This window comes from Peromyscus californicus, unplaced genomic scaffold (assembly GCF_007827085.1).
Source record: "Peromyscus californicus insignis strain IS unplaced genomic scaffold, ASM782708v3 Scaffold_17__1_contigs__length_78620276, whole genome shotgun sequence".
Classification (NCBI taxonomy): domain Eukaryota; kingdom Metazoa; phylum Chordata; class Mammalia; order Rodentia; family Cricetidae; genus Peromyscus; species Peromyscus californicus.
In genome coordinates, this window is record NW_026294469.1 from 42,571,155 (window position 1) to 42,596,916 (window position 25,762).

A 25,762-nucleotide genomic window follows, 5' to 3' on the forward strand; every position below is an offset into this window, starting at 1 on the left:
AATCGCCGGTAAGCATATATGTCATAGCTGTTGTCCTGGATAAAATAAATGTAAAAGATTGACAGTGCTAAATTTCTAAATAACTGGCAGTCTCATATTGCTGGTGGAGATCTGAAATAGCACAGCCTCTCCACAATGTACTTTAGAAGTGTCTTAGGAAGCTGTGTATGTACTGCCATGTGATAAAGTGATGGACTCCTAAGTTTTTATTCAAGATGGAGGAAAATGAGTGGTCGCACAAAGACTCAGAATGTTCATGATATTCTCCCTCCCACAATAACTGCAAACTGAAGCCGACTTACGTGAATAGGTGGATTTATTGTGGTTGTCTTCATGAACAGCAGTGAGCTCTTGATGCATGGAGCTCTATGGGTAAATCTTCACAACATACTGAGGGAAAGAATCCAGATATGCATCTGTACTGTATAATTCATACTGTATGAAAAATCTAATCTGTAATGACAGAGTTAAGTGGGATCCTGAGGCCAGAGGTTGGAGGTGGAAAGTTTTCAGAATGCTTTCAGTTTTATTCTGGAGTTTGGAAATAATATTTTCTTTATATTATTTTTCCTTTTTAAGACTCTGAGACTCTAAGCATCCAGAGCCATTTTCCTGGGTTTTAAGCTCTCTTATAACATGCTGTCTAGGAGAATGATAGATACTGAGTAACAGTGTAAGCATTATTTGTAAACTGAAGCAAGTGCTTTGGGAACACAAGGTAGAAATTCAAAGGTCTCTTGACCTTTCATCTTACTGCAGATCAGTACTTTGGGAAATTTGTTTTTTCTGAAAGCATTGCATATTATTTAGAATAATATACAGTAGGATGGCTCATTGGAGAAACACAGCTTGCATGCTGCATTTAAAGCATTTTTTCTCATTTGTTAGCATCTTTGTATTATTTTAAAAATCAAGAAACCTCAATTTTTCAGTGACAATATTGAAATATTTACGTGTCTCCCAGAATCTTCGTTTGTTACTGTCAGTCATTTATATGCTACATATTTTGTTACAAAAACAGAACAAAACATCCTTAAAATAACAGTTGTTCTACTAGCATTTGGGGGAACAAATAATAGTACAGGAGTTATTAATGTTGATATGTGTCTGACATGATTATTTATTAGTTGGGTACAATACTAACTCTGTTTATTGTTAATAGAGAATATGTGAGATGCAAATTTTATGCTCATATGTGTTTAGGAAATTCAGTTAAAGAATGATAAGCACTTTCAACTCCAGGGTTTCTCAGAACCTGTAGCTTGTCCTGTTCTGACTCTTTAAGATGGAGCTATAGGATACAGAGAAACTCAATTTGGCCATTGAACCTCTTTTCCGTTGACTGTTAGTTCAATGAGTAGGTATCTAAGCAGGTAAATAAATTTCAGTAGCACTGAAGATACCTTATGGCAATACTTTAAAGATGACAATCTGTATAAAGAATTTATATGTGATTTTGTTACTTATAGATAGTAAATCCATATTTTACATTAATGTCATAAATGTAGAAATAATTATTCTCCATTTTTTCATTTTTCACTGGTAGGTGAAAGTGAAATTTCATATTTCTCTTCTGTTTCAGAGCAGAGTAGAAGAGATGATTTAGAAGCTTTAGGCCATATGTTCATGTACTTCCTGAGAGGCAGTCTTCCTTGGCAAGGCTTAAAGGTAATTGTTTTTGTGTTTCTTTATTGGAGTACATAAAATCTTAATGTGTATTAAGGCCTTCTGTTACAACTAAATGGTTTTTAAAACACCATATTCTTGTACTCCTCTTTCCTGCTCTAGGCTGACACATTAAAAGAGAGGTATCAGAAAATTGGAGACACGAAACGAGCCACACCAATAGAAGTGTTGTGTGAAAACTTTCCAGGTAATGGACAATGATACATTTCATAAATTGAGACATGTGCTTATGCACAGAAAAAGGCTAATTTTCATTGCTTAAGTTTATACGTACTTTTTTATATACATTGAAAAACATGAGCACTTTAAAAATGTCATTTAGGGGTTGGGGATTTAGCTCAGTGGTAGAGTGCTTGCCTAGCAAGCGCAAGGCCCTGAGTTTGGTCCTCAGCTCTGAAAAAAAAAATGTGATTTAAAAGTTGTCAACAATTACTGCATAGAAACAGTTTGTGTATTTGCTCCACAAGATGGCATTATATGAAGAAAATTCCATCTTTTAATTATGTGAAGACCAGCTAAAAGTCATGTTTCCTGCAATGATTCATTTTTAATAAGTTGAAATATATGCTGAAGAATATAAGTGATGTCCTTTAGTGCACTGTTAGTTATTTGAGTCTCAAGGTCAAAGTTGTTAAAGATATTACTTAATTTTATTTTCAGAGTACTATAAAATCTTACTGACTTTACTAATTTTAGGGAAATTTTATATTAAAGAATATATATTTTGAAAATAAATCTCTAAGCATTTATGGCAACTCAAAAGCAAAAATTTTACTTAAATAAGTTTCCTAATCCTAAATTAAGAAATGTTAATGAGGGACTGGAGAGAAGGCTCAGAGATTAAGAATACTGACTGTTCTTTCAGAGGATCCAGGTTCCATTCCCAGCACCCACATGGCAGCTAAAAATTGTCTGTAACTCTAAGATCTGACACCCTCACACAGAAATACATGCAGGCAAAACACTGATGCAAATAAAATAAAAATAAGTTATTAAAAAAAGAAATGTTAATGATTTGTTAATTAAAAAGTTATGTTTGAAGTCAGGCGGTGGTGGCTCACGCCTTTAATCCCAGCACTGGGGAGTCAGAGGCAGGCGAACTCGTGAGTTCGAGGGCAGCCTGGGCTACAGAGTGAGTTCCAGGAAAAGTGCCAAAGCTACACAGAGAAACCCTGTCTCGGGGAAAAAAAATGTTTGAGATAGAAGCTTGTTGAGTTACACAGGTCTGTTAGTGGCCTTGCTCTGTTCCCCAGGCTGGCCTGGGCCTTGCTGTCTTCCTGCTTTAACTTCCCAAGTGACCTGTACCACCAAGCTTAGCTGTTGATAGTTACTAAATATCTGATATGGTTTGCATGGCAACATGAAGTGTAAAGAAGACTGACTTTGTTCAGGATAGAGGTCTTGTATCACTTTGTATTCACTGGTTCTTCTGTGTAATGGTATTATAATAATAAAGTCAGTGCTCTGAAGTAGTATATATTTCCTTATTCATTGTCAGTAAACTTTATTTTCTCTCTTGAAGTAACTTTTATAAATGGAAGATTAAACAATATTGGTGAGAGTTCCAGACGTTTTAGGTGTGGATAGATTGAGTGACTGTATTATGAAACGAACAAGCAGTTTTCTAGGGAAAATGGAGGTGCCAAGATAATTAGCCCTGTAATTGGGATTAGGTAGCAAGTGGAATAGTGAGAAAGGCTCTCTGTGAGGAAAGTCACAGGGCACCATGTTGCACTGTGAATGAGTGGGAGGAGAGGGGCAGCAAAATCTCCACATCTGAGATTTCAGCGTTAGTAACATACTGTTTCTATCTGTAGTGATGGAATACTCTTTTAACTAATTAACAACTTTACCCATTAGATTTTTGTTTTTCCTTTCTTTTAAAAGTATAAACTTTAAAAAAACTGTGGTGTAGAAATTTGTATATTAACCAAGTAATTGTTTGATTGAAATGAAAAGAAGGCTCTTATTGTGTTCCTGCGTCAGAATTTTTTTTTTGAGATGATTTTGCCTATTTTGCCAGCTCAGTTGGTTACAGTACTGCTCATGGTGAAGGTTAGAAATTTTGTCGCCTGTTAGTAAGTTAGTGTATGTTACTGATGCTGAAGGAAAACAGCAAACTAGTGCAGATGCTCTCGCCTGAGCTAGTTCCAGCAGTATTTTGAGTAAATTTTAAAATATGCATGAAGTCTGCCTTGTGATTAGATAATCATATCATTGAACCACTAATTCAACCTCTACTACAACTCAGGATACCTATTAAGATATTATTAAAAAAATGTTTTAGCCTTTGGTATTAATGTCGCAAACAACTAATGGCTCACTTTTTTTTTCTTGTTTCTATTCTCCCTTTCCCCCTTTTTAATTTTGCTATAATTTAAAAATTTAAATTGAAACAGAATTTTGTTAATTTTTATTAATTGAGTATTATAGAGATATGTAGTCAGAATAACTTTTATTTCCTTTCTAGAAGAAATGGCAACATATCTCCGATATGTACGAAGGCTAGATTTTTTTGAAAAGCCAGACTATGATTACCTAAGAAAGCTTTTTACCGACTTGTTTGATCGCAAAGGATATATGTTTGATTATGAATACGACTGGATTGGTAAACAGTTGGTGGGTACTTTATGCTGTTACAATAGAAGATTATTTACAGTATTTTAATAGTACAGAATATTTCCATTGAAGATTGTAAGAAGTTCTTTCCATTTCCTGTTTGGGGACATTTCTTCAGGGGTCACCATACTGGGAATTGTATACAAGTTCTACCACTAAATTTCCTGCTTTTCGTAAAAGGGTGATGAGTTATTTTGGACTTTCTATCGTAATTTGTTTTTTAATACCAAATACGATGTTTCTATATAGTATTCTTATGGAATTATAGTATTGCTGTTTCTCTGTAGTAGCTTATGTTCTGCTTTGATCAGAATTAAGAATTGTAAAATTTCTTCTCTGAGTCAAGATATTAAATATATAATTTTGTTATTTAAGAAGTATTTTTTAAATTTTATAATGTTTATATATTAGTGTTGGATATGAGATTCATAAATACTTTTTTTTTTTTTTGGTTTTTCGAGACAGGGTTTCTCTGTGTAGCTTTGCGCCTTTCCTGGAACTCACTTGGTAGTCCAGGCTGGCCTCGAACTCACAGAGATCCGCCTGGCTCTGCCTCCCGAGTGCTGGGATTAAAGGCGTGCGCCACCACCGCCCGGCTTCATTTTTATTTTTAATGTGAGAAAGTAACTGAATAACATTAGAAGACCCTTTATACACATAAAAGTTAAAACATTGAGAAGTATTTAAATGTCTTAGGAATACTTTAAAAAGTAGCTGTGTTTTCTTTGCTTTACCCTAGAAGCTTTTATCAATGTGCTTGAGAACAATGTTGCTTCTTGAAGATTTAATTTCTTAGCAATATCATTTATTGGTTCACTGATTCTTTTAAGTAGCTAATGAGACTGTTTTTGATGGGAATCCTGAAGCAGGCCATTCCAGCACTAACTGTTGTTCTCTTGTAGCCTACTCCGGTGGGTGCAGTTCAGCAAGACCCTGCTCTGTCATCGAGCAGAGAAGCACACCAGCACAGGGATAAGATGCAGCAGTCTAAAAACCAGGTTTGCTGCCCTTTGGATATGAAGTCTTTACTTTCGTTATTGAGATGTGCCTTTTTCTTCAATGGGTCACACATCATACATACATGAAAGGATTGAAAGTGCTTGTGTTTTCAGGAAACTTTCAGTTTTCGCCATTAGTTTCAGAGTAATTATCGTTTCCTTATTCACGGTACCTATTAGTCAAAGCAAGCAATATTTGGTGCTGTTAGAATGGAAGTGTTAGAATTATAACAACTTGTGCTCTTTCTCTCTCTAGTTAATTCAGTAAGTTATTTACTGAATTTCTGCTGTTTTAAGTGATTTTTTATTCATGTGTTTAGAAATACAGAGGCAAAGAAAACTGTCTGTAAGAAGTAATTTAAACTGAGTGACTAGGCGGTGTTTAGTTAAGAGCTCACCCGTCCCTGGAAGCAGACAAACATGAATGTGTTGTCACTCTGTATAAGTTTATCTCTTAAGGCCTGTTTTCTCACCTATAAAGTAGTAATAATACATGCTAACTTCTAGAGTATAATTTTTAATTAGAATTCTAATAACAGAATAAAATAGAAATACATTTACTGTCAGTAAATCTGAACTCAAGGATGGTGTTGCTCTTAACAAGACTTTTGTAATAAATGCACAGATAACTACATTTTGAAGTAGAATAAACGGTACCACTTGGAATATGTGCTTGGAATATACCACTTGGAAGATATGCTATATACATTTGCATATCTAATACAAAAAAGGTTGTTTCTTGTGATGAACCTGCAGAGTAAATAGACTTCTTTAGTCAAATAATGGAATAAAGGCATTTAAAGAGTAGTGAGCAGGAGATAGGGAAAAGAGAGGAGGAAACAGAAGGCTTGGGAAAAGAAGAGAAAGGTAACAGAAAAGCAAGATGCTAAAAATCATTGATTATTTGTTTGAGGAATATAGGTCAGCCTAGTTTGTTGGAAGAGATTGTAAATTGGAGTGAGATAAGATGGAGCGTGAGGAGTTCATGTTTCCCGGGGAAGGCCGGGGGCTGCTGTTGAAAACTTCAGCAGTGTTTTCATGTTTCTTTTTGCAAGAGGATTTTCTTTCTGCTTAAGAATTTTCCTATCTCCTTGAATCAGAGTGTCTAGAAATTCTTAGTTATAGCCCTGTTTAGATTCTGTCTTGCTTCTTTGTATTTTCACTTCTTTTATCCTGTTAAAGTCCAAGTGATGGTTAAAACAAGATGACAACTAAAGGGCAGAATCCAGTCATTAAAAGCGTACAGCTAGCCGGGCGGTGGTGGCGCACGCCTTTAATCCCAGCACTCGGGAGGCAGAGCCAGGCGGATCTCTGTGAGTTCGAGGCCAGCCTGGACTACCAAGTGAGTTCCAGGAAAGGCGCAAAGCTACACAGAGAAACCCTGTCTCGAAAAACCAAAAAAAAAAAAAAAAAAGATTGAAAAAAAAAAAAAAGCGTACAGCTGAACAAAATGCTCACTTCTGGGCATCTTTAACAACACGTGCTGTGAGCTCATTTAGAAAGATTTGGTTTAAGAGTTGGACACAGAAAAATTGGCACACTGAAAAGTCTCATGAATTAATTCAACTATAAAATATAATTGGTAACTTGAATGATCTGACAAGATAACTATATAAGTATAGGGCTCAGAAGTCAAGATCTAGTGTTTCTGTTTTCTAAACTAGCGTTCATTTCTTGGATGTTCCTGGAAGAACATCAGCAACTGGTCCTCTCTAAACTTCTCGCTCAAGCTGTTGTAGGAAGGGAAGCCTGCAGTATTGAATTGCATCATAACTTAAATGCTTTCAGGCTTCTAACTTCCTGCTCGTCACAGACATAGCTGTTTTAGTGTAAACTCTCCAAGGGTGGGCTCTGTATTTCCTTTGTGGTTCTTCTTGCACTAAATGCAGGGAAGATTTTCTGTGTATGTGTAATGTTTCACTAATCCTTCGCGACAGGGCTATGTATGGGATTTGAGGCCTGAATATACAGTCTCCTTGCTAAAGAAAAGTGAATAGAAAATGTTCTTAAATATCCATGCATCAGTGGACAGTTTTTTTTTTTTAATGACAGAACCCATGTTCACAGTCCCAAAGAGGAAAAACATGAGTTTCTTTAAAGGACTGAACATTTTAATGACTGCAGGCAGAGAACAGAGTCAGTGGTTGAAGTTCAGGAGAGCTACAGTTACATATAAAATGTTAGGTACGTGCTAGTGTTTATACAGAAAGAGCGTGCATAGTTTTGAATATTTTCTCACAGAGGTCTGCTGCCAGTTGCCACAAATTATCTGTCTCAATTTTAGCGCCTTTTTAGATTCGATTTCCCGTAATTTATTCAGTGTCAGCTACAAATCCACTAATTCTGACTATGCAGTTAGAGAGTGATGAAGAGAGAACCCTCTCTCACAGTGGTTTTGATGGCAAACTTCATGCCATGGCCTATGTAATTTCACATTATACAGTTGAATTTAGGAAGCTTACTCCCAGGATGATTTTTTCCGTGTCCTTCTACTTACATTTAGCATCTTTTCCAAAAAGGGTCACTCTGGCCTCCAGTGTACTTAGGCTCTCTTTATAGCCGAGCATACTTGACATTTTGTGGCAAGATTTTATGGAATTTGGTTGAAAAAAAAAGGGGGGGGGGCGCCAGAGACTTTAGAACATGTGTAGTCAGTGTCAGGAGCTTGGTAGCACCGTTAAAGCTGGCTCTGGTGGGAATCCCCACTATGTCCGTGACCTTAGGGTAGTATTGAATGTCTGTGTCTTTATCCATGAAATGGAAGAGTTTATCTAAAGTTACTAGTTCAGAACCAGACTTTCAGAACTCTCCCGTCTCTTAGTGCTTTCTGTGTGCTCCTGAAATAGAGAGAAATTGATTGCAATTAAGAAGCCATTCTAATTTTCACTAGTCGAAAACTCGTATCCTGTACTTAGTCCCATACAGATTTACCAAAGGGACTAAGAAAATCCACAATTTTCAGTCTGTTTCATAAAAGAAGGCTCTTTAAATAGAACTAATTTTTTTAAAAAAAAATTAAAGCAGTTAAAAGGTTCATAATTGTGAGATGATCACTTTTTAAATTGTTTATTTTATTATAATTTCATAGTATTGTGCATAGTGCTTTTTACTTTTCAAAGACCTTTTCTGTTTTCTCCTGTTATACTTGCAGTAGAAAAAGAATACAGCAAAAGAGAGAAACATTTCCTAGGATCTCAACATTTTAAGGATTATTCTGTTCACATTGCTGAACTAACTCCTCATAGAGGAACTACTGAGGTTCTGTGAGGAAGCGGGTGACGGCTTCCGGTGCACTCCTGTCCCCTTACTCCCTGTGAGGAAGCGGGTGACGGCTTCCAGTGCACTCCTGTCCCCTTACTCCCTGTGAGGAAGCGGGTGACGGCTTCCGGTGCACTCCTGTCCCCTTACTCCCTGTGAGGAAGCGGGTGACGGCTTCCAGTGCACTCCTGTCCCCTTACTCCCTGTGAGGAAGCGGGTGACGGCTTCCGGTCCACTCCTGTCCCTTTACTCCCTGGCTCTTGGTTCATTCATTTATGAACTTGGTGGAATCTGTGACTTCCCAAATTCTCTACTTATCAAATTTTATGGTTCTAACTTATTTTTATTGCTGATTATTACTCAATTTAACAATAAAAATTATCTTTCATCTTCAGAGATAAATAACTATGTATGATTCAGAATAGTAAGGCTATTTTAAATTTCCTTTTATACATTTGTTTTGTATATTATAAGAATGAGATGTTTAACATATTGGGTTTTTCTTCTTCCATGCATGCCACATGCATTAAATAAATGGCAGTCGGCAGACCACAGGGCAGCTTGGGACTCCCAGCAGGCAAATCCCCACCATTTGAGAGCTCACCTTGCAGCAGACAGACATGGTGGCTCGGTCCAGGTATTTTCTGATTTTTGCATGAGTGATTATTCCCCAGATTTATACAACTAACCTTTTTTTGAGCTCATGGCATGATACTCTATCCTTATGAAAGCTTGTTGCCAAATTCTATCCATAATTCTATTCCTTTGTTACTTAACCAAAAGCAAAGTTAACATGGTGCAGGAAGACCACCAGGGATGCTACAGTTTGCCTTGGTTCATTTTTGCAAATACAAGCAACAGTAGTTAAGTCCTACTCATGGCAAGTTAGGAAAAATGAACTTGAGTTGAACTTGATTTTTAAATGTTAAGCTAAATATCTTTATTAATGCTTTAAACAAAACATTTACAAAACTTTCCCCCCTTTTACTGATTTTGCTTCTTTCAAGTTTCCTTCATAGATATCTCAACTTTTTCATCTGTACTACTTGGAAACATGGCCCTGTTTGCACTTAGAGAAAATAGCTGCTGGGCTCTCGCATTTATAGACACTCAGTAGCTGTGGTTTCTGCATGTTTAAAGCAGGTCTTTCCTTATGGTTTGCTTCCTTTTTTCATCACTCCCTCACGGGAGCAGCCAGCTACTGCTCTTCACTGCCCCGCCTCTAAGTCTAACTGTTTAGGTGTGATTGTAGAGACAGGGCAGACTGCAGCCTCATAGGTCTTTAAAGTGCCTCTTCAGGGCAGTCTAAATGCTAGCTTAAAGTACCTAATGATCATTATCTCAACCTGTTTCAGTTGGAAAACTTTGTTTTGGTTTTGTTCCTCTGCATATTTCTACTTGAACAATTTTCCATTGTATTTTATCATTTTTACATTCTTTTTTAATACATTATTAATCAGCATAATCTACATTGAATCATTTTATTTAAATTCTAAAACTCAGTTAAAAATTAAGTCTTAGGAGCTATCTTGTTTTCCTCACCATTACATTTTAGAGATAAATTATGTAACCACCCATTTTTATATATAAAAATATATAGATTTTTAGTAATATGTAGTAGAAATATTTGAATAGTTATATGAATTCAGGAGTGACAGACTCAGGAAAAGTTAAATGAGCAAAATATATTTAATTTGCATTAAAATATTTACATATATTTTTACTTGCTTCTGAGTTCACTTGTTTGTGTTATGCTCCATGTTTTGTTAGTGCCCAGGGAGATGTGTCGCGACTCAGGCTCTGATAGAAATCTGTCCTACATTTCTAGCATTACTTGGAGTCTGTTTTCCTAGCCTGTTATTCCTCTTGTGTTTCCCAGGATGAGTGAGTCTGATGTTGTTCACCCCTCAGCAGTCACGCTTTCCCGTGGAGGACTTGGACTTCTTTCCTTTCTCTCCAAAACCTTTCTGTCTGTTAAGACTCCATCCAGCTTCATTCTCACATTCAATAATGTGATCAGTTTACCCAGTAGAATTCTAGTAATAGAATGAATACATAGATGAAAATAAGAAATTATGCTCATTCTATTGATTACATTTCTTTTCAATCTTTTTATTGCATTTCTTCTCTTTTTCTTACTTCTTGACCAGTTTTCCCTCACTCCTGTCTCTTTTCATTCTTAAATGACTTAATACAGTAAACATTTTAAAAACTTTAATGAGTAATTTACTAGTACCTCAAGTATTGCAGTGCCAGAATCTTATCCCATTGTAAAATAAAGATTGGATTTATTTAATTCATTTGCAAATTATCTTATGCACATTCAGAATTACTTGAATTATTATGATTATGTATACTTAGACTAATGAAAGTATAAATTAAAACTAATAAGAATGAAAGAAAAGTCCTAAAAACTAACTACTGTGAATATTATAATTGAATACTATAGTTGATCTAAAGGTAGAAAGGGAAGCAATGTGTGTTCTGTTATTCTCATGTCTTATAAAGAGAAGTGGTACAGTGTTTCTAAAAACTTGCTTTTGTTTTGGCCTTTTTGAAGGATTAAATCGTGTGTGTGTGTGTGTGTGTGTGTGTGTGTGTGTGTGTGTGTGTGTAAAATCTTAGCATGTTAGGCAAGAGCTCTAACATGAAGCTGCAAACCCAGCCTTAGCAGTTACCTTCCATAGGCTTTTCCTAGTCAGTAGTAACCTCCGTCACTGTAGTTTTTTTATGTGGAACAGTGAAGCACTATTAAATATTCTAGGCTGTTTAGAGTTGACCATGATAAAATTTCTTGAAGCTTTTGACTTAAAGAAAGACACATAAGATAGCACTTATTTTGGGTATGCTGTGTGTATAGTATATATATGTATTCAAGTGATTGTGGTCACGTTTGCATATATGTGAAAGCTGGAGGTCTATGACAGATAGCTTCTTCACTTGCTTCTCACCTTATTTTTTTGAGACAGGGTCTCTCCCCAAACCTGTAGCTAACTGATTGGCTAGGCTGACTGACCAATGAGCTCTAGGGATCCACTTATCTCTACTTAACTGATGCTGGAGTCACAGACATTTGCTGTCTTTACCTGGGTTTTCACATGGTTATTGGGGAATCCAAACATGGTTCTTGTGCTGGCATGGTAGCTACTTTAATGACTGAGCCATATCTCTGCCCCTGATGAGCTTTTTTTTTTTTTTTTTTTTTTTTTTTTTTGAGACAGGGTTTCTCTGTGTAGCTTTGTGCCTTTCCTGGAACTTACTTGGTAGTCCAGGCTGGCCTCGAACTCACAGAGATCCGCCTGGCTCTGCCTCCCGAGTGCTGGGATTAAAGGCGTGAGCCACCACCGCCCGGCCCTGATGAGCTTTTAATGGAAGCTGAGTAGCAGAGTCTAAACTTGAACTTTCTGCCTGTGATAAATAATAATAATTTAATAGACCAGATGTACATGCTACCAAAACTATAAAGACTGAGATTTTCAAAGTGCTAGCTAAGTACAACCAATTGCTTTTGTAAATCAGTTAACAACCTTATGTTATTCACTTCCTAAAAGTCAATTATAAAGACATAGCCAAGAGAAAACATTGTCAAATTCACTTTTTCTTCCTTTTATATTTATTTAGTGAAATAATGGAAATATGTAGCTATACATCTAAGAAACTCTTTCTGCTAGAAAAAATGAAGAATAAATTAGTATATCTGAATTATTATTATTTTGAGTCTGTTCTTGCCTGTGTATGTTTTGGAGAGCCACTGAGGAATTTAGTGTGCCCATCTCTGTTAGCCCATAGAATCATTGCAATGGATATTGCTGGGAAAGAGACCTGCCCATTTATAATTTTGGCCATTCATTATTCAGAAATAGCTGTGTAAGTTATTTTTAGGTGTTAGGCACTGTTGTGGGCTCATGGGATGAAAAGAAGAATGGAGAGACAGGAGGCTGTGATAGTTAGGTATAGCACAGTGGTAGGAGAGTATTTAGAGAAAACATACCTAAAAACGGCCTGGATTAGTGATTCAAATTTTCAGGTAAAAAATACTATGAATACAAAAGCATCAGTAGCGATTATCAGCTGAAGAAGGCAGTAGGGGAAAGAGGAGTGTCTCAGGCAGAGAAAACAGCATGCATAAAGTTGTTGAGGAGAGGAATACACTTAGGAATTGAACTCAGTAGTTATGGGTGTTTGTAAGAAATGAAACTGGGAGCTGTGTGGGTTTTAAATTGTGAAGGACGTAGTACTTGTTACTAATTTTGAATTTTATTCTGAAGATCCTGGGGAAACATAAAGAAGATTATGTAAAGCTAGTCCCGGTGGTGCATACTTGTAACCTCAGCCAGAGACAGGATCCCCAGGAAAACTAACCAGCTAGACTAGCTGGAATCAATGGGCTCTGGATTCAGCAAGAGACCCCTTTCTTGACACAGAAATTATAGAGCAATAAAAAAAATACCTGATGTCAACTTCTGGCCTCTCTATATATGGAAAAATGCACACACAATCATGCACACTACTCTCACACTTGCAATACTCTCCCTCTTCCTCTTTCTCTTTCTCTTTCTATGTATTTAGTTTATGTCTATCTCATTTTCCTTGTTTGTTCATCTACTGATTTGCATTGGTGATGGTTCCTTATGTTGGCTGCTGTGAATACTTTGTCACTAAGCATGGGTGCCCAGGTATCTGTAGTATTCTTGCTCAGATTCCTCTGGGTATATACTTAGAAGTGGTACAGTTGGATCATGTGGTAATTCTAGTTTTGAATTTGGAAGAAGAGTCATCTTGATTTCTGCATTGGTTGCACTACTTTACTGGCACACTAGAAGGGTTTGAGGGTTCCTTCCTCCCACCCCTATCCTTACCAGCTAATGCTGTTGGATTTTTGTTTTTTCTTTTTAAGACAGAGTCTCACTGTGTGGACACAGGCCACCGGCAGCCTCAAACTCCAGAGATCTGCCTACTTTTGCCTCCCTGCACAGGGATGAAAGGGGTGCTCCACCATGCTTGGCCTTGTTTACTTGTGCTAGCTGGTTCGACTCAAGATGAGATGGAGTGCTAATGTGCCTTTCAGTCGCTGTCCCCTGACAGCTAAGGGTTTTGAATACTTTGCATGCGTTTCCTAGTCATTTGTATTTTCTTATTTTTAAAAATGTGTTAATTTGCCAATGTATTCGTAGAATGATCTGAACTTTTGGTGTTGAATTTTTTTAGTTTTTTTTTTTTAATATATAGATTGTGATATTAACCTTCACTCAGATGCATAAATGACAGACATTTTCTCCCATAGGCTGTCTCTCTACTCTGCCAGTTTTCTATGTAGAAGCTTTCTAATTCCACCCAGCCACAGCTCTCAGTTCTTGGATGTTCATATCTTGAACTGTTTTCCCTTTCTTTCCTTGTGCAGTTTCAGGCTTCACATTTTACATTAGGTCTCTTAATCCACTTTAACGGATTTTTGTGCAGGGTGGTAGATAGAGATCTAGTCTTCATTCTTCTGCATGCAAACAGCCAGTTTTCCAAGCAGCATTTGTTGAGGAGGCTGTCTTTACTCCAGTGTCCGTGGTGGCTGGAACTGTGTGGCTTTATTTCTGGACCCTTTATTCTGTTCCATGGGTTTGTGTGTCTGTTTTTGTGCCAGCACACTGCTGTTTTCATTAGTAAATCTTCATAGTGTAATTTGACGTCTGTACCCTCACCCTTGCTCTTAATGCTTATGATTACTGTGGCCATTGGAGGCCTTGGAGCTTCCGTGTGAATTTTAGAACTGTTTTCTCCTTCTGTCGAGATGTCATTGAAGTTTTATTGGGGATTAGGTTGAACATTAACCCATTTGGTCATGTGACCATTTTCATAGTACTGCTTTTGTGAATTGAAGATTATGGGACTTCTTTTTCTTGTTTCTATCTTCTTCAGTTTCTCTTTTTAAATTTTTCTTTGTAGTCTTTCATCTTTTTGCTTAGCTTTATGACTGGGTATTTTTGCTTTGAAGCTCTTGTGAACAGCAAGTTTGTTCTTGGTATAAAAGTGCTACTGATTTGAGTGTGGATTATGTACCCTGCTACCTTGCTGAGGTGTTTCATAGATGTAAGAGATTTTTACTAGAATCCTTGAGGTCTTTGGAAGTATAGAAGAACCCTGTTATCCTCTTATGGGGATAATTTGATTTCTTCCTTTCCTGTTTGTATGCCTTTTATTTCTTTCTTTTGCTATATTGATCTATCCAAAATTTTAAGCTCTGTATTGAATAGAAGTAGAGTTACTAGATATCTTTATCTCATTCATGATTTTAGAGGTGATGTGTTCAGTTTTTCCAATTTAGTATATTGTTTGTTGTGTATAGTTTTTATGATATTGAAGCATGCTCTGGCTATTCCTTGTTTTTTTCAGAGCTTTTTATTATGGGGATGCAGAACTCTGGTAATACATCTAGTAAGATACTCGTGTGATTTCTTTTCCCAAGTGTATTTGCATATAGTATTACATTTATTTATATGTATATAGTAAATCTTTCATGCATTCCCTGTAATGAAGTAAATTTAGTCGTGAAGTATGATTCTTTTTAATGTTTTTCAATTCAGCTTTGCCAGTATTTTATTAAGAATTTTTGCATCTCTGTTTATCAAGGAAATTGACACTTTTATCTTTCTATTGTTTCCTTTTGTGGTTTTGGTAATGGTAACATTTTCTTTGAAGATTGATTTCGGAATGGTTTCCCTTCCTTTTCTGTTTTAAAAAAGTATTTGAAAAACACTAATGTTCATTTGTTCTTAGTTCTGGGAGAATTTGGCAGTGAGTCCCTCCAGTCCTGTTAGGAGACTCTCACTGCTATTTTGTTGCCCATTGATGTTGTTTAAATCCTGCTGTTTAACTTTTGTAGATAGTACTATATAAATATAATTTATTCATTTCTTCTAGATTTTTCCATCATTTAAAAATAGAGGTTTTCAGAGCATTCCCTAAGGATCCTCTGGATTTCATTGTTATTGTGATGTCCACCTTTTCATCTCTAATTTTGTATTATATTATATTATATTTTATATTATATTTTATTATTTTGGTCTTCTCTTTGTTTTGGTTAATTTGGCTAAAGGTTTGTCAATCTTGTTTATATTTTCAAAGAAGCAACTCCTTTGTTTCATTGATTCTTTGTATCATCCTCTTAATCCCTTATTTTATGAATTTTGATGGGAAGCTTCTTCCTTCTGGTGGTCTCAGCTGCTGCTTCTACCCCATGGATGTTTAGTTTTCTTGAACATGACCCAGAGTTCTTTCCTGTGGGTGTCATTCTTGCTGATTGTTTCTTTGTTTATGTTGTAGTGTTTCTTCCACCTTTCTTCATGCCCTGATATCCTTTCTTCTGCTCTACGTGGTCTATGGGTGATGTTTTCCACCCTTTAGCTGAGTTTTTTATTTCCAGAGTCCCTCTCACCCCCTCCCACAAATTCTCTGTTCTTATAGACTTTCTTCTCTGTTGCTGATTTTTGTATCTATATCTTGAATTGATTTCCTTATTGTGGACTTGACCTCCTAGGAGACATTTGTTGCTTTTAGAAGTAGGTTTTGCATTCTTTGTCTGACATTTCAACTATATCAGTGGCTTCTGGCCTCTTGGATATACTGTGCTGCCTTGCCTTTTTGCTTGTCCTGTGACCTCTGTGTCTGTTGCTTATCTCTTTTGTATTTCAGGTTGTTCTTAATGAGCAGTTCCTTTGAGCTCAGCCTCAGTACCACTCAGAGTACAAAACATGCTGATCACTGATATAACAGCAGCAATTAAAAAACATACATGATAGAGAAATGCACTTAATATCAGTTACAGCCCACTGATGCACTGCCAGTGACTACAGAACAGAAAATAGCAAAGAGAATGTAATGTTCTATAAAATTAAAGGGCAGAACAGGGAAAGAAGAAAAACAGAGGAGGAAGCAGGGTTAAATAAAAGAGGAAAGGAAGAGAAGTGAAGAATATTATGAAGAAAGACAAAGAAGAGCTAAAAAAGATGGCCTAATAATGAGAAAATGTATAAACTAGACAAATGTAAGAACTGTTAAAAAAAAAAAAACCATAAAAGGCTTTTTTTAAACACAAAGTAAAATTAAGATGCTGCTAACAGCATAGTCAGAGAAAAATGGGGAAGCATAGAGGGAAGCAGATGAAGTCTTAGAGTGCCTTCTTGGTGGGTCCGAAAGGTGGAGTCTTACAAACATTTAGTGGTGTAGCCACTTGTGAGTTCTCAGTACTCTGCAAATAACCTGTAACTCATGTTCCCATAGTTCCCATAGGACTCTGGTCCCTCTCCCCATGCCAAAAAGTCCTGAATGTAGGAGGACTAGCTGGGAAGAGGAAGGAGATCAGTAGAAGGGGGAGGGGGACAAGAGAGAGTAATGGGGGTGAATATGAATTAAATACCTGTGTGAAATTATGCCTAATTAATATATGCTAATAAGCCTTTAACAATATAAATGAAAAGAACATAACCAGAATATTGCCCAGTCCGTAAGAGCAGAAGTTTCATCAGAGAACATAACATTAAACCCAGACACAATTTTGAAAGATAAAAAGGAATTATATGGTTGTTGGGAGAATGGAAGTGATAGGAATTGTGAAGGTTATCACAAAATACCCTGCTTATAGAGGTGGCCATTCAATAAAATGTTATCTCACTTAAAAATAATAGAATTGGTGTCTTCAGGTAGAGGCACGAAGGTAGGCAGGGATCTGTTGAACCTGGAGAGTCTGTTTTTGTTTTTGTTTTTTTCTCTTCACTCTCCTGGCTGGTACTGAGCCTGGACTGGACAAGTCTGAGACAACTGACAAAAACGTCTTTCCTTTTAGTAGCTTCTATTCTTTATGTAGCAGGAGACTCTGGTAAGGATCCTTAGCTTTGCAGTTGGTGAACCACACAGACTCTTTCCTGGTTCCATCTGTTTATACATGCTGGGATGTCTAAATGTTCTAGTCAGAGATGTCCCCTTAGTGTATTGGGGAGTTAGAGAAGCAAGCACAGCATCCAGACCTACACAGTAAGACCCATCTCCCACTCACTGTTTGCTTGTTTTTTGAGACATGGTCTCTTTATGTAACCCTGGCTGTCCTGGCCTTGGATACGTTGGCTAGGCTGTCCTTGAACCTACAGAGAATCAGCCTGCCACTGCCTGTGCATGCTGGGATTAAAGGCATGCATTACCACACATGAAAGTTCCTACTTTGAAAATCTGCCTAGTAGTGAATTCTACTGGAGGCTGCAGATGTCAAGTGGTCCATTGGTACTTCAGAGTTCTCAGTCCTTGTGGCAGTGAACCTTGTGGCAGAATGTGGTTTCAGAGACTGGCTTATCAGCTGATGACTGGCTTGGGCCTCTTGGAATTCACAGTAATTCCTAGGTGATAGGCAAGCTCTTAGTGACTGAGGGTAGGGCTGCTGGCCACCATACCCTTTGCTGCCCAAGCTGAGGCTGCTGACTCTTTCTTTATGACTGCCTGCTGTAATTAGCTCTCACTTAAAGCTGTGTTGGATTGGGTCCAGGATCCTGAACTATGATTGTTCCTTGTTATCAGGCTCCCGGGGTAATTTAATCTTAAACACTAGATTCACTCTTAAGATGATACCTGACCACAGCACTCTGAGGTATGGGGAGTGGTAGAAAGGACCTCTTCTACACTGACAACTTGTTACACTAGAGGAGTTACTATCTAACTAAACTCTGAAGCACTTTCTAGGCTTGTATAAACTGTGTGCTTGTTCTTTGGGCAGGGTTGCTGGTTTCTTTTCATCAAGGTATCCTTGCTTAATTTTAGATGGGTACTTCTGTTCTCCTTCTCCCCAGAGAGCTGTGCAGGGCTGTGTCCCTCCTCCCCTGGAGAGCTGTGCAGGGCTGTGTCCCTCCTCCCCAGAGAGCTGTGCAGGGCTGTGTCCCTCCTCCCCAGAGAGCTGTGCAGGGCTGTGTCCCTCCTCCCCTGGAGAGCTGTGCAGGGCTGTGTCCCTCCTCCCCTGGAGAGCTGTGCAGGGCTGTGTCCCTCCTCCCCTGGAGAGCTGTGCAGGGCTGTGTCCCTCCTCCCCTGGAGAGCTGTGCAGGGCTGTGTCCCTCCTCCCCAGAGAGCTGTGCAGGGCTGTGTCCCTCCTCCCCAGAGAGCTGTGCAGGGCTGTGTCCCTCCTCCCCTGGAGAGCTGTGCAGGGCTGTGTCCCTCCTCCCCTGGAGAGCTGTGCAGGGCTGTGTCCCTCCTCCCCTGGAGAGCTGTGCAGGGCTGTGTCCCTCCTCCCCTGGAGAGCTGTGCAGGGCTGTGTCCCTCCTCCCCTGGAGAGCTGTGCAGGGCTGTGTCCCTCCTCCCCAGAGAGCTGTGCAGGGCTGTGTCCCTCCTCCCCAGAGAGCTGTGCAGGGCTGTGTCCCTCCTCCCCAGAGAGCTGTGCAGGGCTGTGTCCCTCCTCCCCAGAGAGCTGTGCAGGGCTGTGTCCCTCCTCCCCAGAGAGCTGTGCAGGGCTGTGTCCCTCCTCCCCAGAGAGCTGTGCAGGGCTGTGTCCCTCCTCCCCTGGAGAGCTGTGCAGGGCTGTGTCCCTCCTCCCCAGAGAGCTGTGCAGGGCTGTGTCCCTCCTCCCCAGAGAGCTGTGCAGGGCTGTGTCCCTCCTCCCCAGAGAGCTGTGCAGGGCTGTGTCCCTCCTCCCCTGGAGAGCTGTGCAGGGGCTTCTCTTTACTGCATCTGTATTTGCCATTGGCTCTATCACTTTGTTTCCAGTGTTCTTCCACTGTATCTCTTTGGAATGAAGTATAAATTTCTTCATCTTGACCCTTCATGGTGTCACAAAGAAGCAGCTTCAACCTGTCTTCTTATACTGGAAGCTTAAAGATTCCTTTGGTAAAGACTTGATTAAAGGGAGAGAAGTATGAGTCAGAGACAAAACTATGAGAAGTCTATAGCTGAAGCTGGCTGTGTTAGCTCATGCCTACAATCCCAACACTGAGGAGGCTGAAGGAGGATTGCCCCAACTTCAAGGCTTATAGTCTGGGGTACAGGTGTCTTTAAAAAACCAAAAAAGTCAGCAGGGCATGGTGGTACACACCCTTAATCCTAGCACCCAGGAGGTAGAGGCAGGCTGGTCTCAATGAGTTTGAGGCCAATCAGGTCTAGAGAGGGAGTTCCAGGACAGCCAGGACTGCTGCACAGAGAAACCCTGTCTTGAACAACCAAATCAAACCAACAAACCAAAAAACAAAACAAAAAAGTCTATAGTTGAGTTGCGGGACTGAGTAGTAGAGGTGAGAGAAATGAAATGATTGGAAATACAATAGAAAGTAGAGTTTGGTTGCATCTGGGGGCTAGAAAATTAGGAGCACAGTTGCCACCCTAGTTTGATGTATTTCTGCCTGGCTGATCAGATCTCTAAAACTAGCTCTTAAAATGTACTGGTCTTGACAGTTAGTAGTAACCTCCAATTCCATCATAGCTGAGCCTTTCATTGGAGTACAGCTCCATTTAGCTCATCACCATTGAAAGTGGATTCTACAGTAGTTGGCAACTGTAAGCAAACAGAATAAGAAAAACCTTAAGGATACTAGTGTGCTGAATGACCTCCTGATTGTTTGGGAATCTTTTATGGTTGGGAAGTTTTTTATTTGAGCCTTAGGAATGATGTGATTTTTGAGAACCTAGGCCAAGACAGGTATAGAATCACAAATCATCTAAAAGACACATGTGGCCAGGTTAAGGAAAATGAAAGAATATACATCATTGTAATAAGTAGTCTGATGTCTTTGCTTGTACAGTATCAGATTCAAATATAGATAATACTGACATAAAGTTATGCAAACAGAAGTATCTTGCAGTGGTAGCAAATATACATGGTTAAACAGGAGAAGAGTGATTTTTACTTCGTAGACAGCTCTCAGCTGTGCTTATTGTGTATATGACCTTTCTTAAGACATTTCTAAAACCAGTCTTAGTCTTCTATCGGGTCATTAACAGTGCAGAGTTAATAATGAGGAACAAGACTGAGTGGCTATTGTAATTCCATCTACTCTCTATAGTTTTCTAGGGTATTGATAGCTACAAAAGAACATTTATAGAAGGATGTAGTTATCGTTTCTATTGTGTAAATAATTCCACCCTCGTTAGTTTAGGAAGTTTCCTGGTGAGTCACATTGGTGTGAATCGGTATGATTCATTTATTGTGATCTTCTGTTTTAATAACATTTTACATTAACCTCTCCAAAGACTTGAATACTCAGAGAAATTTGCTACGATTAATGTCTCTATTAGTGAAAGTTAAATTGAAAACCTACCTTATCTTGGTGTAAAGACAATGAAAACTGGTTGTGGTGAATCATACCCGTGGTCCATGAGAAAGCCAATTTACTGTGGTGTCATCTTTTAAAATGACAACTATCAGTTATTCTCTAGTTACAGTTTTCAGAGTATGTAGTGATTTATGTGTCTACTAGTGTGGGTTCAATAAACTCTGAAAAATATTCTTTTAACTGTATCTCACATATAGCATGGTTTTTAATAAATGTCTTAGAGAATGCTGGTATATATGTGTTTTAGTATTTCTGATATATGCTATCTGATTCATTAGTATTGTGAGCCTGTACTGTATGCTTGGTAACCATGCCTTTGAGAAATAAAATAGAAATTGGAAAGGTATAAGTATAAGTAGTTTTTATGAGTTTGTTATATTGGAAAATATCAACTTTGCTTTTGAAAATCCTTGCCCATGAGCCAAGCATAGTGATGCCAGCACTTGGGAGGCAGAGACAGCCTGGGTGGCGCTGTAGACTCCTGGCTCAACCCACTTCCTCACAAGTCCTTGGTGACAGAGGTGCTGCTTTGTGTGAGGCCTGCTCTGTCATATCTAACTATGAGAATGGCTTCTGTGGGAATTGCTTGTGGGCTTTCTCCTCCTGTCCTCTGAAACTTGGTAGTGAAACTAGAATCAGTTCTTAAAATACTAACTATGATGTGGTTGGTTTTCTTTCCCCTCAAAGTTGGAGTGTCAGAGCAGAAGGTCTTCAAGCATTATAACAGTAAACCATAAGATACCTCACTATGCTCTGAAGTGCCAAACTTCAGATTATCTGTCATTTTTATAAACTTTCCTGAAAATAAGTCAGCCTGAAAAAAACTGATATTTCAACCTTCTAGTGTAGTTAAAATTCAAGAAATGCCAGCTAAATAGACCCATTCTTTAGAATTTGACTTGTAAAATTTTAACAAATGTATTTGCTTAGTTGATTGATTTGGGCTTCCCTATAACGTGTGCCTTCATTTCTCCTTTGTAATGTCCTTCTGCAAAAGGCTGGCTGATTGCTTGATCTCTGGCTGTATGTATTGGTCCCATTCCAGCTGATAGTTAGACACCGCCATGTTTCATTTTATAGTTGAGGGCACTGAGATTTAGCAAGATCAGGGTATCTTTCTCACGCTTGCTTCACTGGTAGTGGTATAGCTAGTTTGGGGTATGGATCTATCTTAGTATAGACTCTGTATAAGTCTATGTAGAGAGAAGAGTGATCAGCTAATTGATGCCAACAGATACAGAAATTTTGTAGGAAAATGAGGCACGAGCAAAGCTCACAGAATACAGTTTTCAGACTTTCTTGTTGTTTTCAAGAGAATTCTCAGTTTGAAAGTAAAGACAGAGCAGATGGAGTGATGATAAGGAGAAAGTGAATGGAAGGACCTTAGGAATAAGGGAAGCATGGGATGTGAGTGTCTTTTCGAGTTTAGTATTAAGAGAAAATAAAAGAATAGGGTAATTAAGTGAATTTGTATTTTAGGACCTTAGATAATTTAGGAATTTTGTTATTTTAATCTTAAAAGTCTTAGAATATCATTCATGCATGGCTGTATTTATTTTTTCTGACAAATAGGTAGAAGGCCTGTTCTCTGTTGGGTATATTAGAGAGCAAGATGAGATTACTGTTCTTATGAAATAGTTTTAATAGAGGCAGAATATTAAGAACAAAATAGGTAAATCAGGAAATAAGAACATCCAGACAAAACCAAAAGCTTACAAAGAAGCCAGGTGTAGATGTGTGCCTTTAATCCTAGCACCTGGAAAGCAGAGGCTTGCAGAACTCTGTGAGTTCAAGTTCCAGGATATCCAGGGTTACAAAGAGATACCATGTGTCAAACATAAAAATAAACAAATACATGAATAAAAATCAACCCAAATGACTTATACAAAGAATCAAAAATAAAGTACAGCATAAAAGACTTTCTGTGTGGAAATTTTAGGCATATGGTAGAAAAAGCGTGTCATAGAGGTGCTGTCTGGGGATCTGAGAAGTAAGACCACCTATTGGTCATTGTAGAACCTAGCCAGTGACGGTGGTGGTCAGTGCTAAGGCCTGACCTGATGTGTTAGGTAGAGGCTGGTGAGCTAAGGGGTTAGGGAGGTAGGCAGACAGTAGATTATGTGGGACTGTAGCATGTGGGGTAAGGAATACAGCTTTTTATTCTAAGTTAAATGAGAAGCCAAAGGTTGGGACTTTTCAGAAGGGAATTATCACAGATTTATACCTGGAAAGGAGTACTCTGGTTGCTTTGTGGATGATATATTTTACTTGTGATACAAGTCAGAATAGAAGACTAACAGCTTTTTTGCCCTTAGGAAAGATCATGTTGTTTTGGTACTGGAGTCCTAGTGGTAAAAGAGGTAATGAGAACTGACCAGATAGTATGTGTTTGAGGGAATATCTCAGAGGACCTACTTACAGATCAGATGTGGGGTTTACACAATGAGGTGAATGGGTGGTTCTGTTGTTCCTTAAAATGGGCAGTGTGAGTTGGAAGTCTACATGATTACAAATCGAGGAGGGAAAGTAGATCATGTGTACTGTGCCAAGAAGATGGGCACACAAGGGGAACTGATGGAAATGTAGGAGGTAGTTTAGGAGTGTAAAAGTGTAGGAGGTAGTTTCTAGAAAGAAGCAGAAAATAGAAGTTTAAAGATGGAAAGGAAGTAAGTCAAAAGTACATGTTAGATGGCTTTGATCTACTAATTATTTTGTGTTCCTCATTAACTTTCTAATTTAAATTCCTTAATCTTTACTTAGTATCTGTTATTATGTATATGTGTTTGATATATATAAATATTCTTTCACTCTCCTTATAAAACAGGTTGTAAGTTCTACAAACGGAGAGTTAAACACGGATGACCCCACGGCAGGACGATCAAATGCGCCCATCACAGCCCCTACAGAAGTAGAAGTGATGGATGAGACCAAGTACGTTTTGTTTTGCTTATTTCAGTAGGATTTTTTTTTGGGGGGGGGGTGGGTTCATAACTTTTCATGCTTGAACTTTATAGTTACATCCAATTATTCCATATATTATTTTTTCTGTAGGGAGTAGAGCACACAAAAGAAGTGATATAATTGATTATCTTAATCACCATTAAAGTACTACTACTTTAGTAAATATTTTCTTAATGCAAAAATCATTATTTAGGAACTGTGCTTAAATTTTCATTTAGACTTAATAGCACGCTGGGTGGTGGTGCACGCCTTTAATCCCAGCACTCCGGGAGGCAGAGCCAGGCGGATCTCTGTGAGTTCGAGGCCAGCCTGGTCTACAGAGCGAGATCCAGGACAGGCACCTGGACAGAGAAACCCTGTCTCGAAAAAAAAACCCAATAAATAATTGAATGAATGAATGAATGAATGAATGAATGAATGAATAAATAAATAAATAAACTTAATAGCACATTTAGCTTTTGATATTAGGAACATTGATATTATTACTGTATTAATTATTACATTTCAATAAGTATAAGTACTTGGCATTGTAGGATACTGCATGTTTAATGTTACTTTAAGATTAATTTTTAAGATGTAAATTATAGTAATACTGCTTGGAAAATTAAGCATGCAAAACAATGTGATCAATTAATTATGGGCTATTTTTGATTATATCTCTCTCTTCCTCTCTCCCCTTTTCTTTTCTTTTTGTTTTTCTGTGTATAGCTGCCAGAAAGTATTGAATATGTGGTGAGTTCTCAAGTGTAGGCAGGCAGAAATAGCTCCATTAACTACAATTTCAAAGATTTAGCACCATTTAAAACAAACAAACAAAAATATTTTTAACTTAGAGATTATAATTGGTAAAACTGAAAATTCATTGATGCAATAACATTAGCTCTGAGAAGCAAGAAATAATTGTTGAGGAGCTGTTTTGCCTGCTGCAGCTTTTTTTTGCTTTAAGTTCCATAGTTTGGGGGCACTTTTTAACTGCGTAGATGGGGGATACGCCAGCCTGCTTGTGCTTGTGCGTTTCTCTTGTGACATGGACGTTGTTATTTGTTATTTTATGTAGAAAGCTAAGCGTTTGAGTTAAACTTTTTATTTCCCTGTTTTCAATTTTTGGATACATAATCTTTCCCCCTAGAGTATCACTAAAATCTTATTTCATTTACTAACCAGTACTTTAAAAATCTTCTTCTTAATAATGATAATAATAATAATAATATTCTTAATAATATTCTTTCTGGGAGAAATAGTACTGAATTTTAGTTATTTTCTGGTATTTGCCTACAGTTGCAATCTGTGTTTAAGTGCTTCTCTCAATTTCAAGACAAATTTTGAGTCATTTTTGTAGTGAATAAAGCCTTAGTCAGTCAGTTTTAAAGCCTGTTAGTCATTTTACTTACATCTTTAAAAACACTCATTTGCTAGCTGAAAACTGAGATAATGTGGATATTTATTTTTAGCAAGCAGTAATCCATTTCGATCAGTTTTCATTTTAGAGTTTATTGATGGTATGACTAAATTTATATATTTCAAGAGATACTTAGTCTGCTATTAACTTGTTTGTTACTAAATAAAAAGTTACCATAATGGCTTGTATTTGAATTTTAGGTGCAGTACTAAGGACAGTTAGGACGTAGGGTGGTACTTTGTTCGTAAAATGCTGTCATACTGTCCACCTCACAGGGAGTTGAGAAAAGCAGTAGATGGGGCAAGGCTCCGTTACTTTGTCGTCCGTTCAGGGACTGTGTCGCTATGATCACACTTCCTTGTTTCTTCATCACCAGCTGCTGACGACCTTTCTCATCTGTGCTCTTACCAGGAGTGTGCTTCTTCCATCTCTGTCCCACAGTCGTTGTTAAGCCTGGCTGTCTGTGTTTACTTCCTTTTAGAGACTTTGAATCCAGTCTGTCCATTCTCCATATGTTCATTTAGTGGTTACACTGTTGAGATTTCACTTGCATT

General features: G+C 38.0%; 1 protein-coding gene across 5 annotated transcripts in view; it reads left to right on the forward strand.

The window, feature by feature from the left end:
• Csnk1g3 (casein kinase 1 gamma 3) overlaps positions 1–25,762 on the forward strand; it is a 93,380-nt gene that overhangs the window by 59,219 nt on the left and 8,399 nt on the right. For 2 of the 5 annotated variants that reach the window (XM_052742196.1, XM_052742198.1), the window contains exons 7-13: positions 1,583–1,668; positions 1,789–1,873; positions 4,157–4,305; positions 5,208–5,303; positions 9,103–9,198; positions 23,673–23,779; positions 24,518–24,541. In XM_052742196.1, coding sequence (XP_052598156.1) covers positions 1,583–1,668; positions 1,789–1,873; positions 4,157–4,305; positions 5,208–5,303; positions 9,103–9,198; positions 23,673–23,779; positions 24,518–24,541 — 643 coding nt within the window. The remainder of the gene's footprint in view (positions 1–1,582; positions 1,669–1,788; positions 1,874–4,156; positions 4,306–5,207; positions 5,304–9,102; positions 9,199–23,672; positions 23,780–24,517; positions 24,542–25,762) is intronic. The other 3 variants (XM_052742199.1, XM_052742200.1, XM_052742201.1) reach the window with 3 other exon arrangements.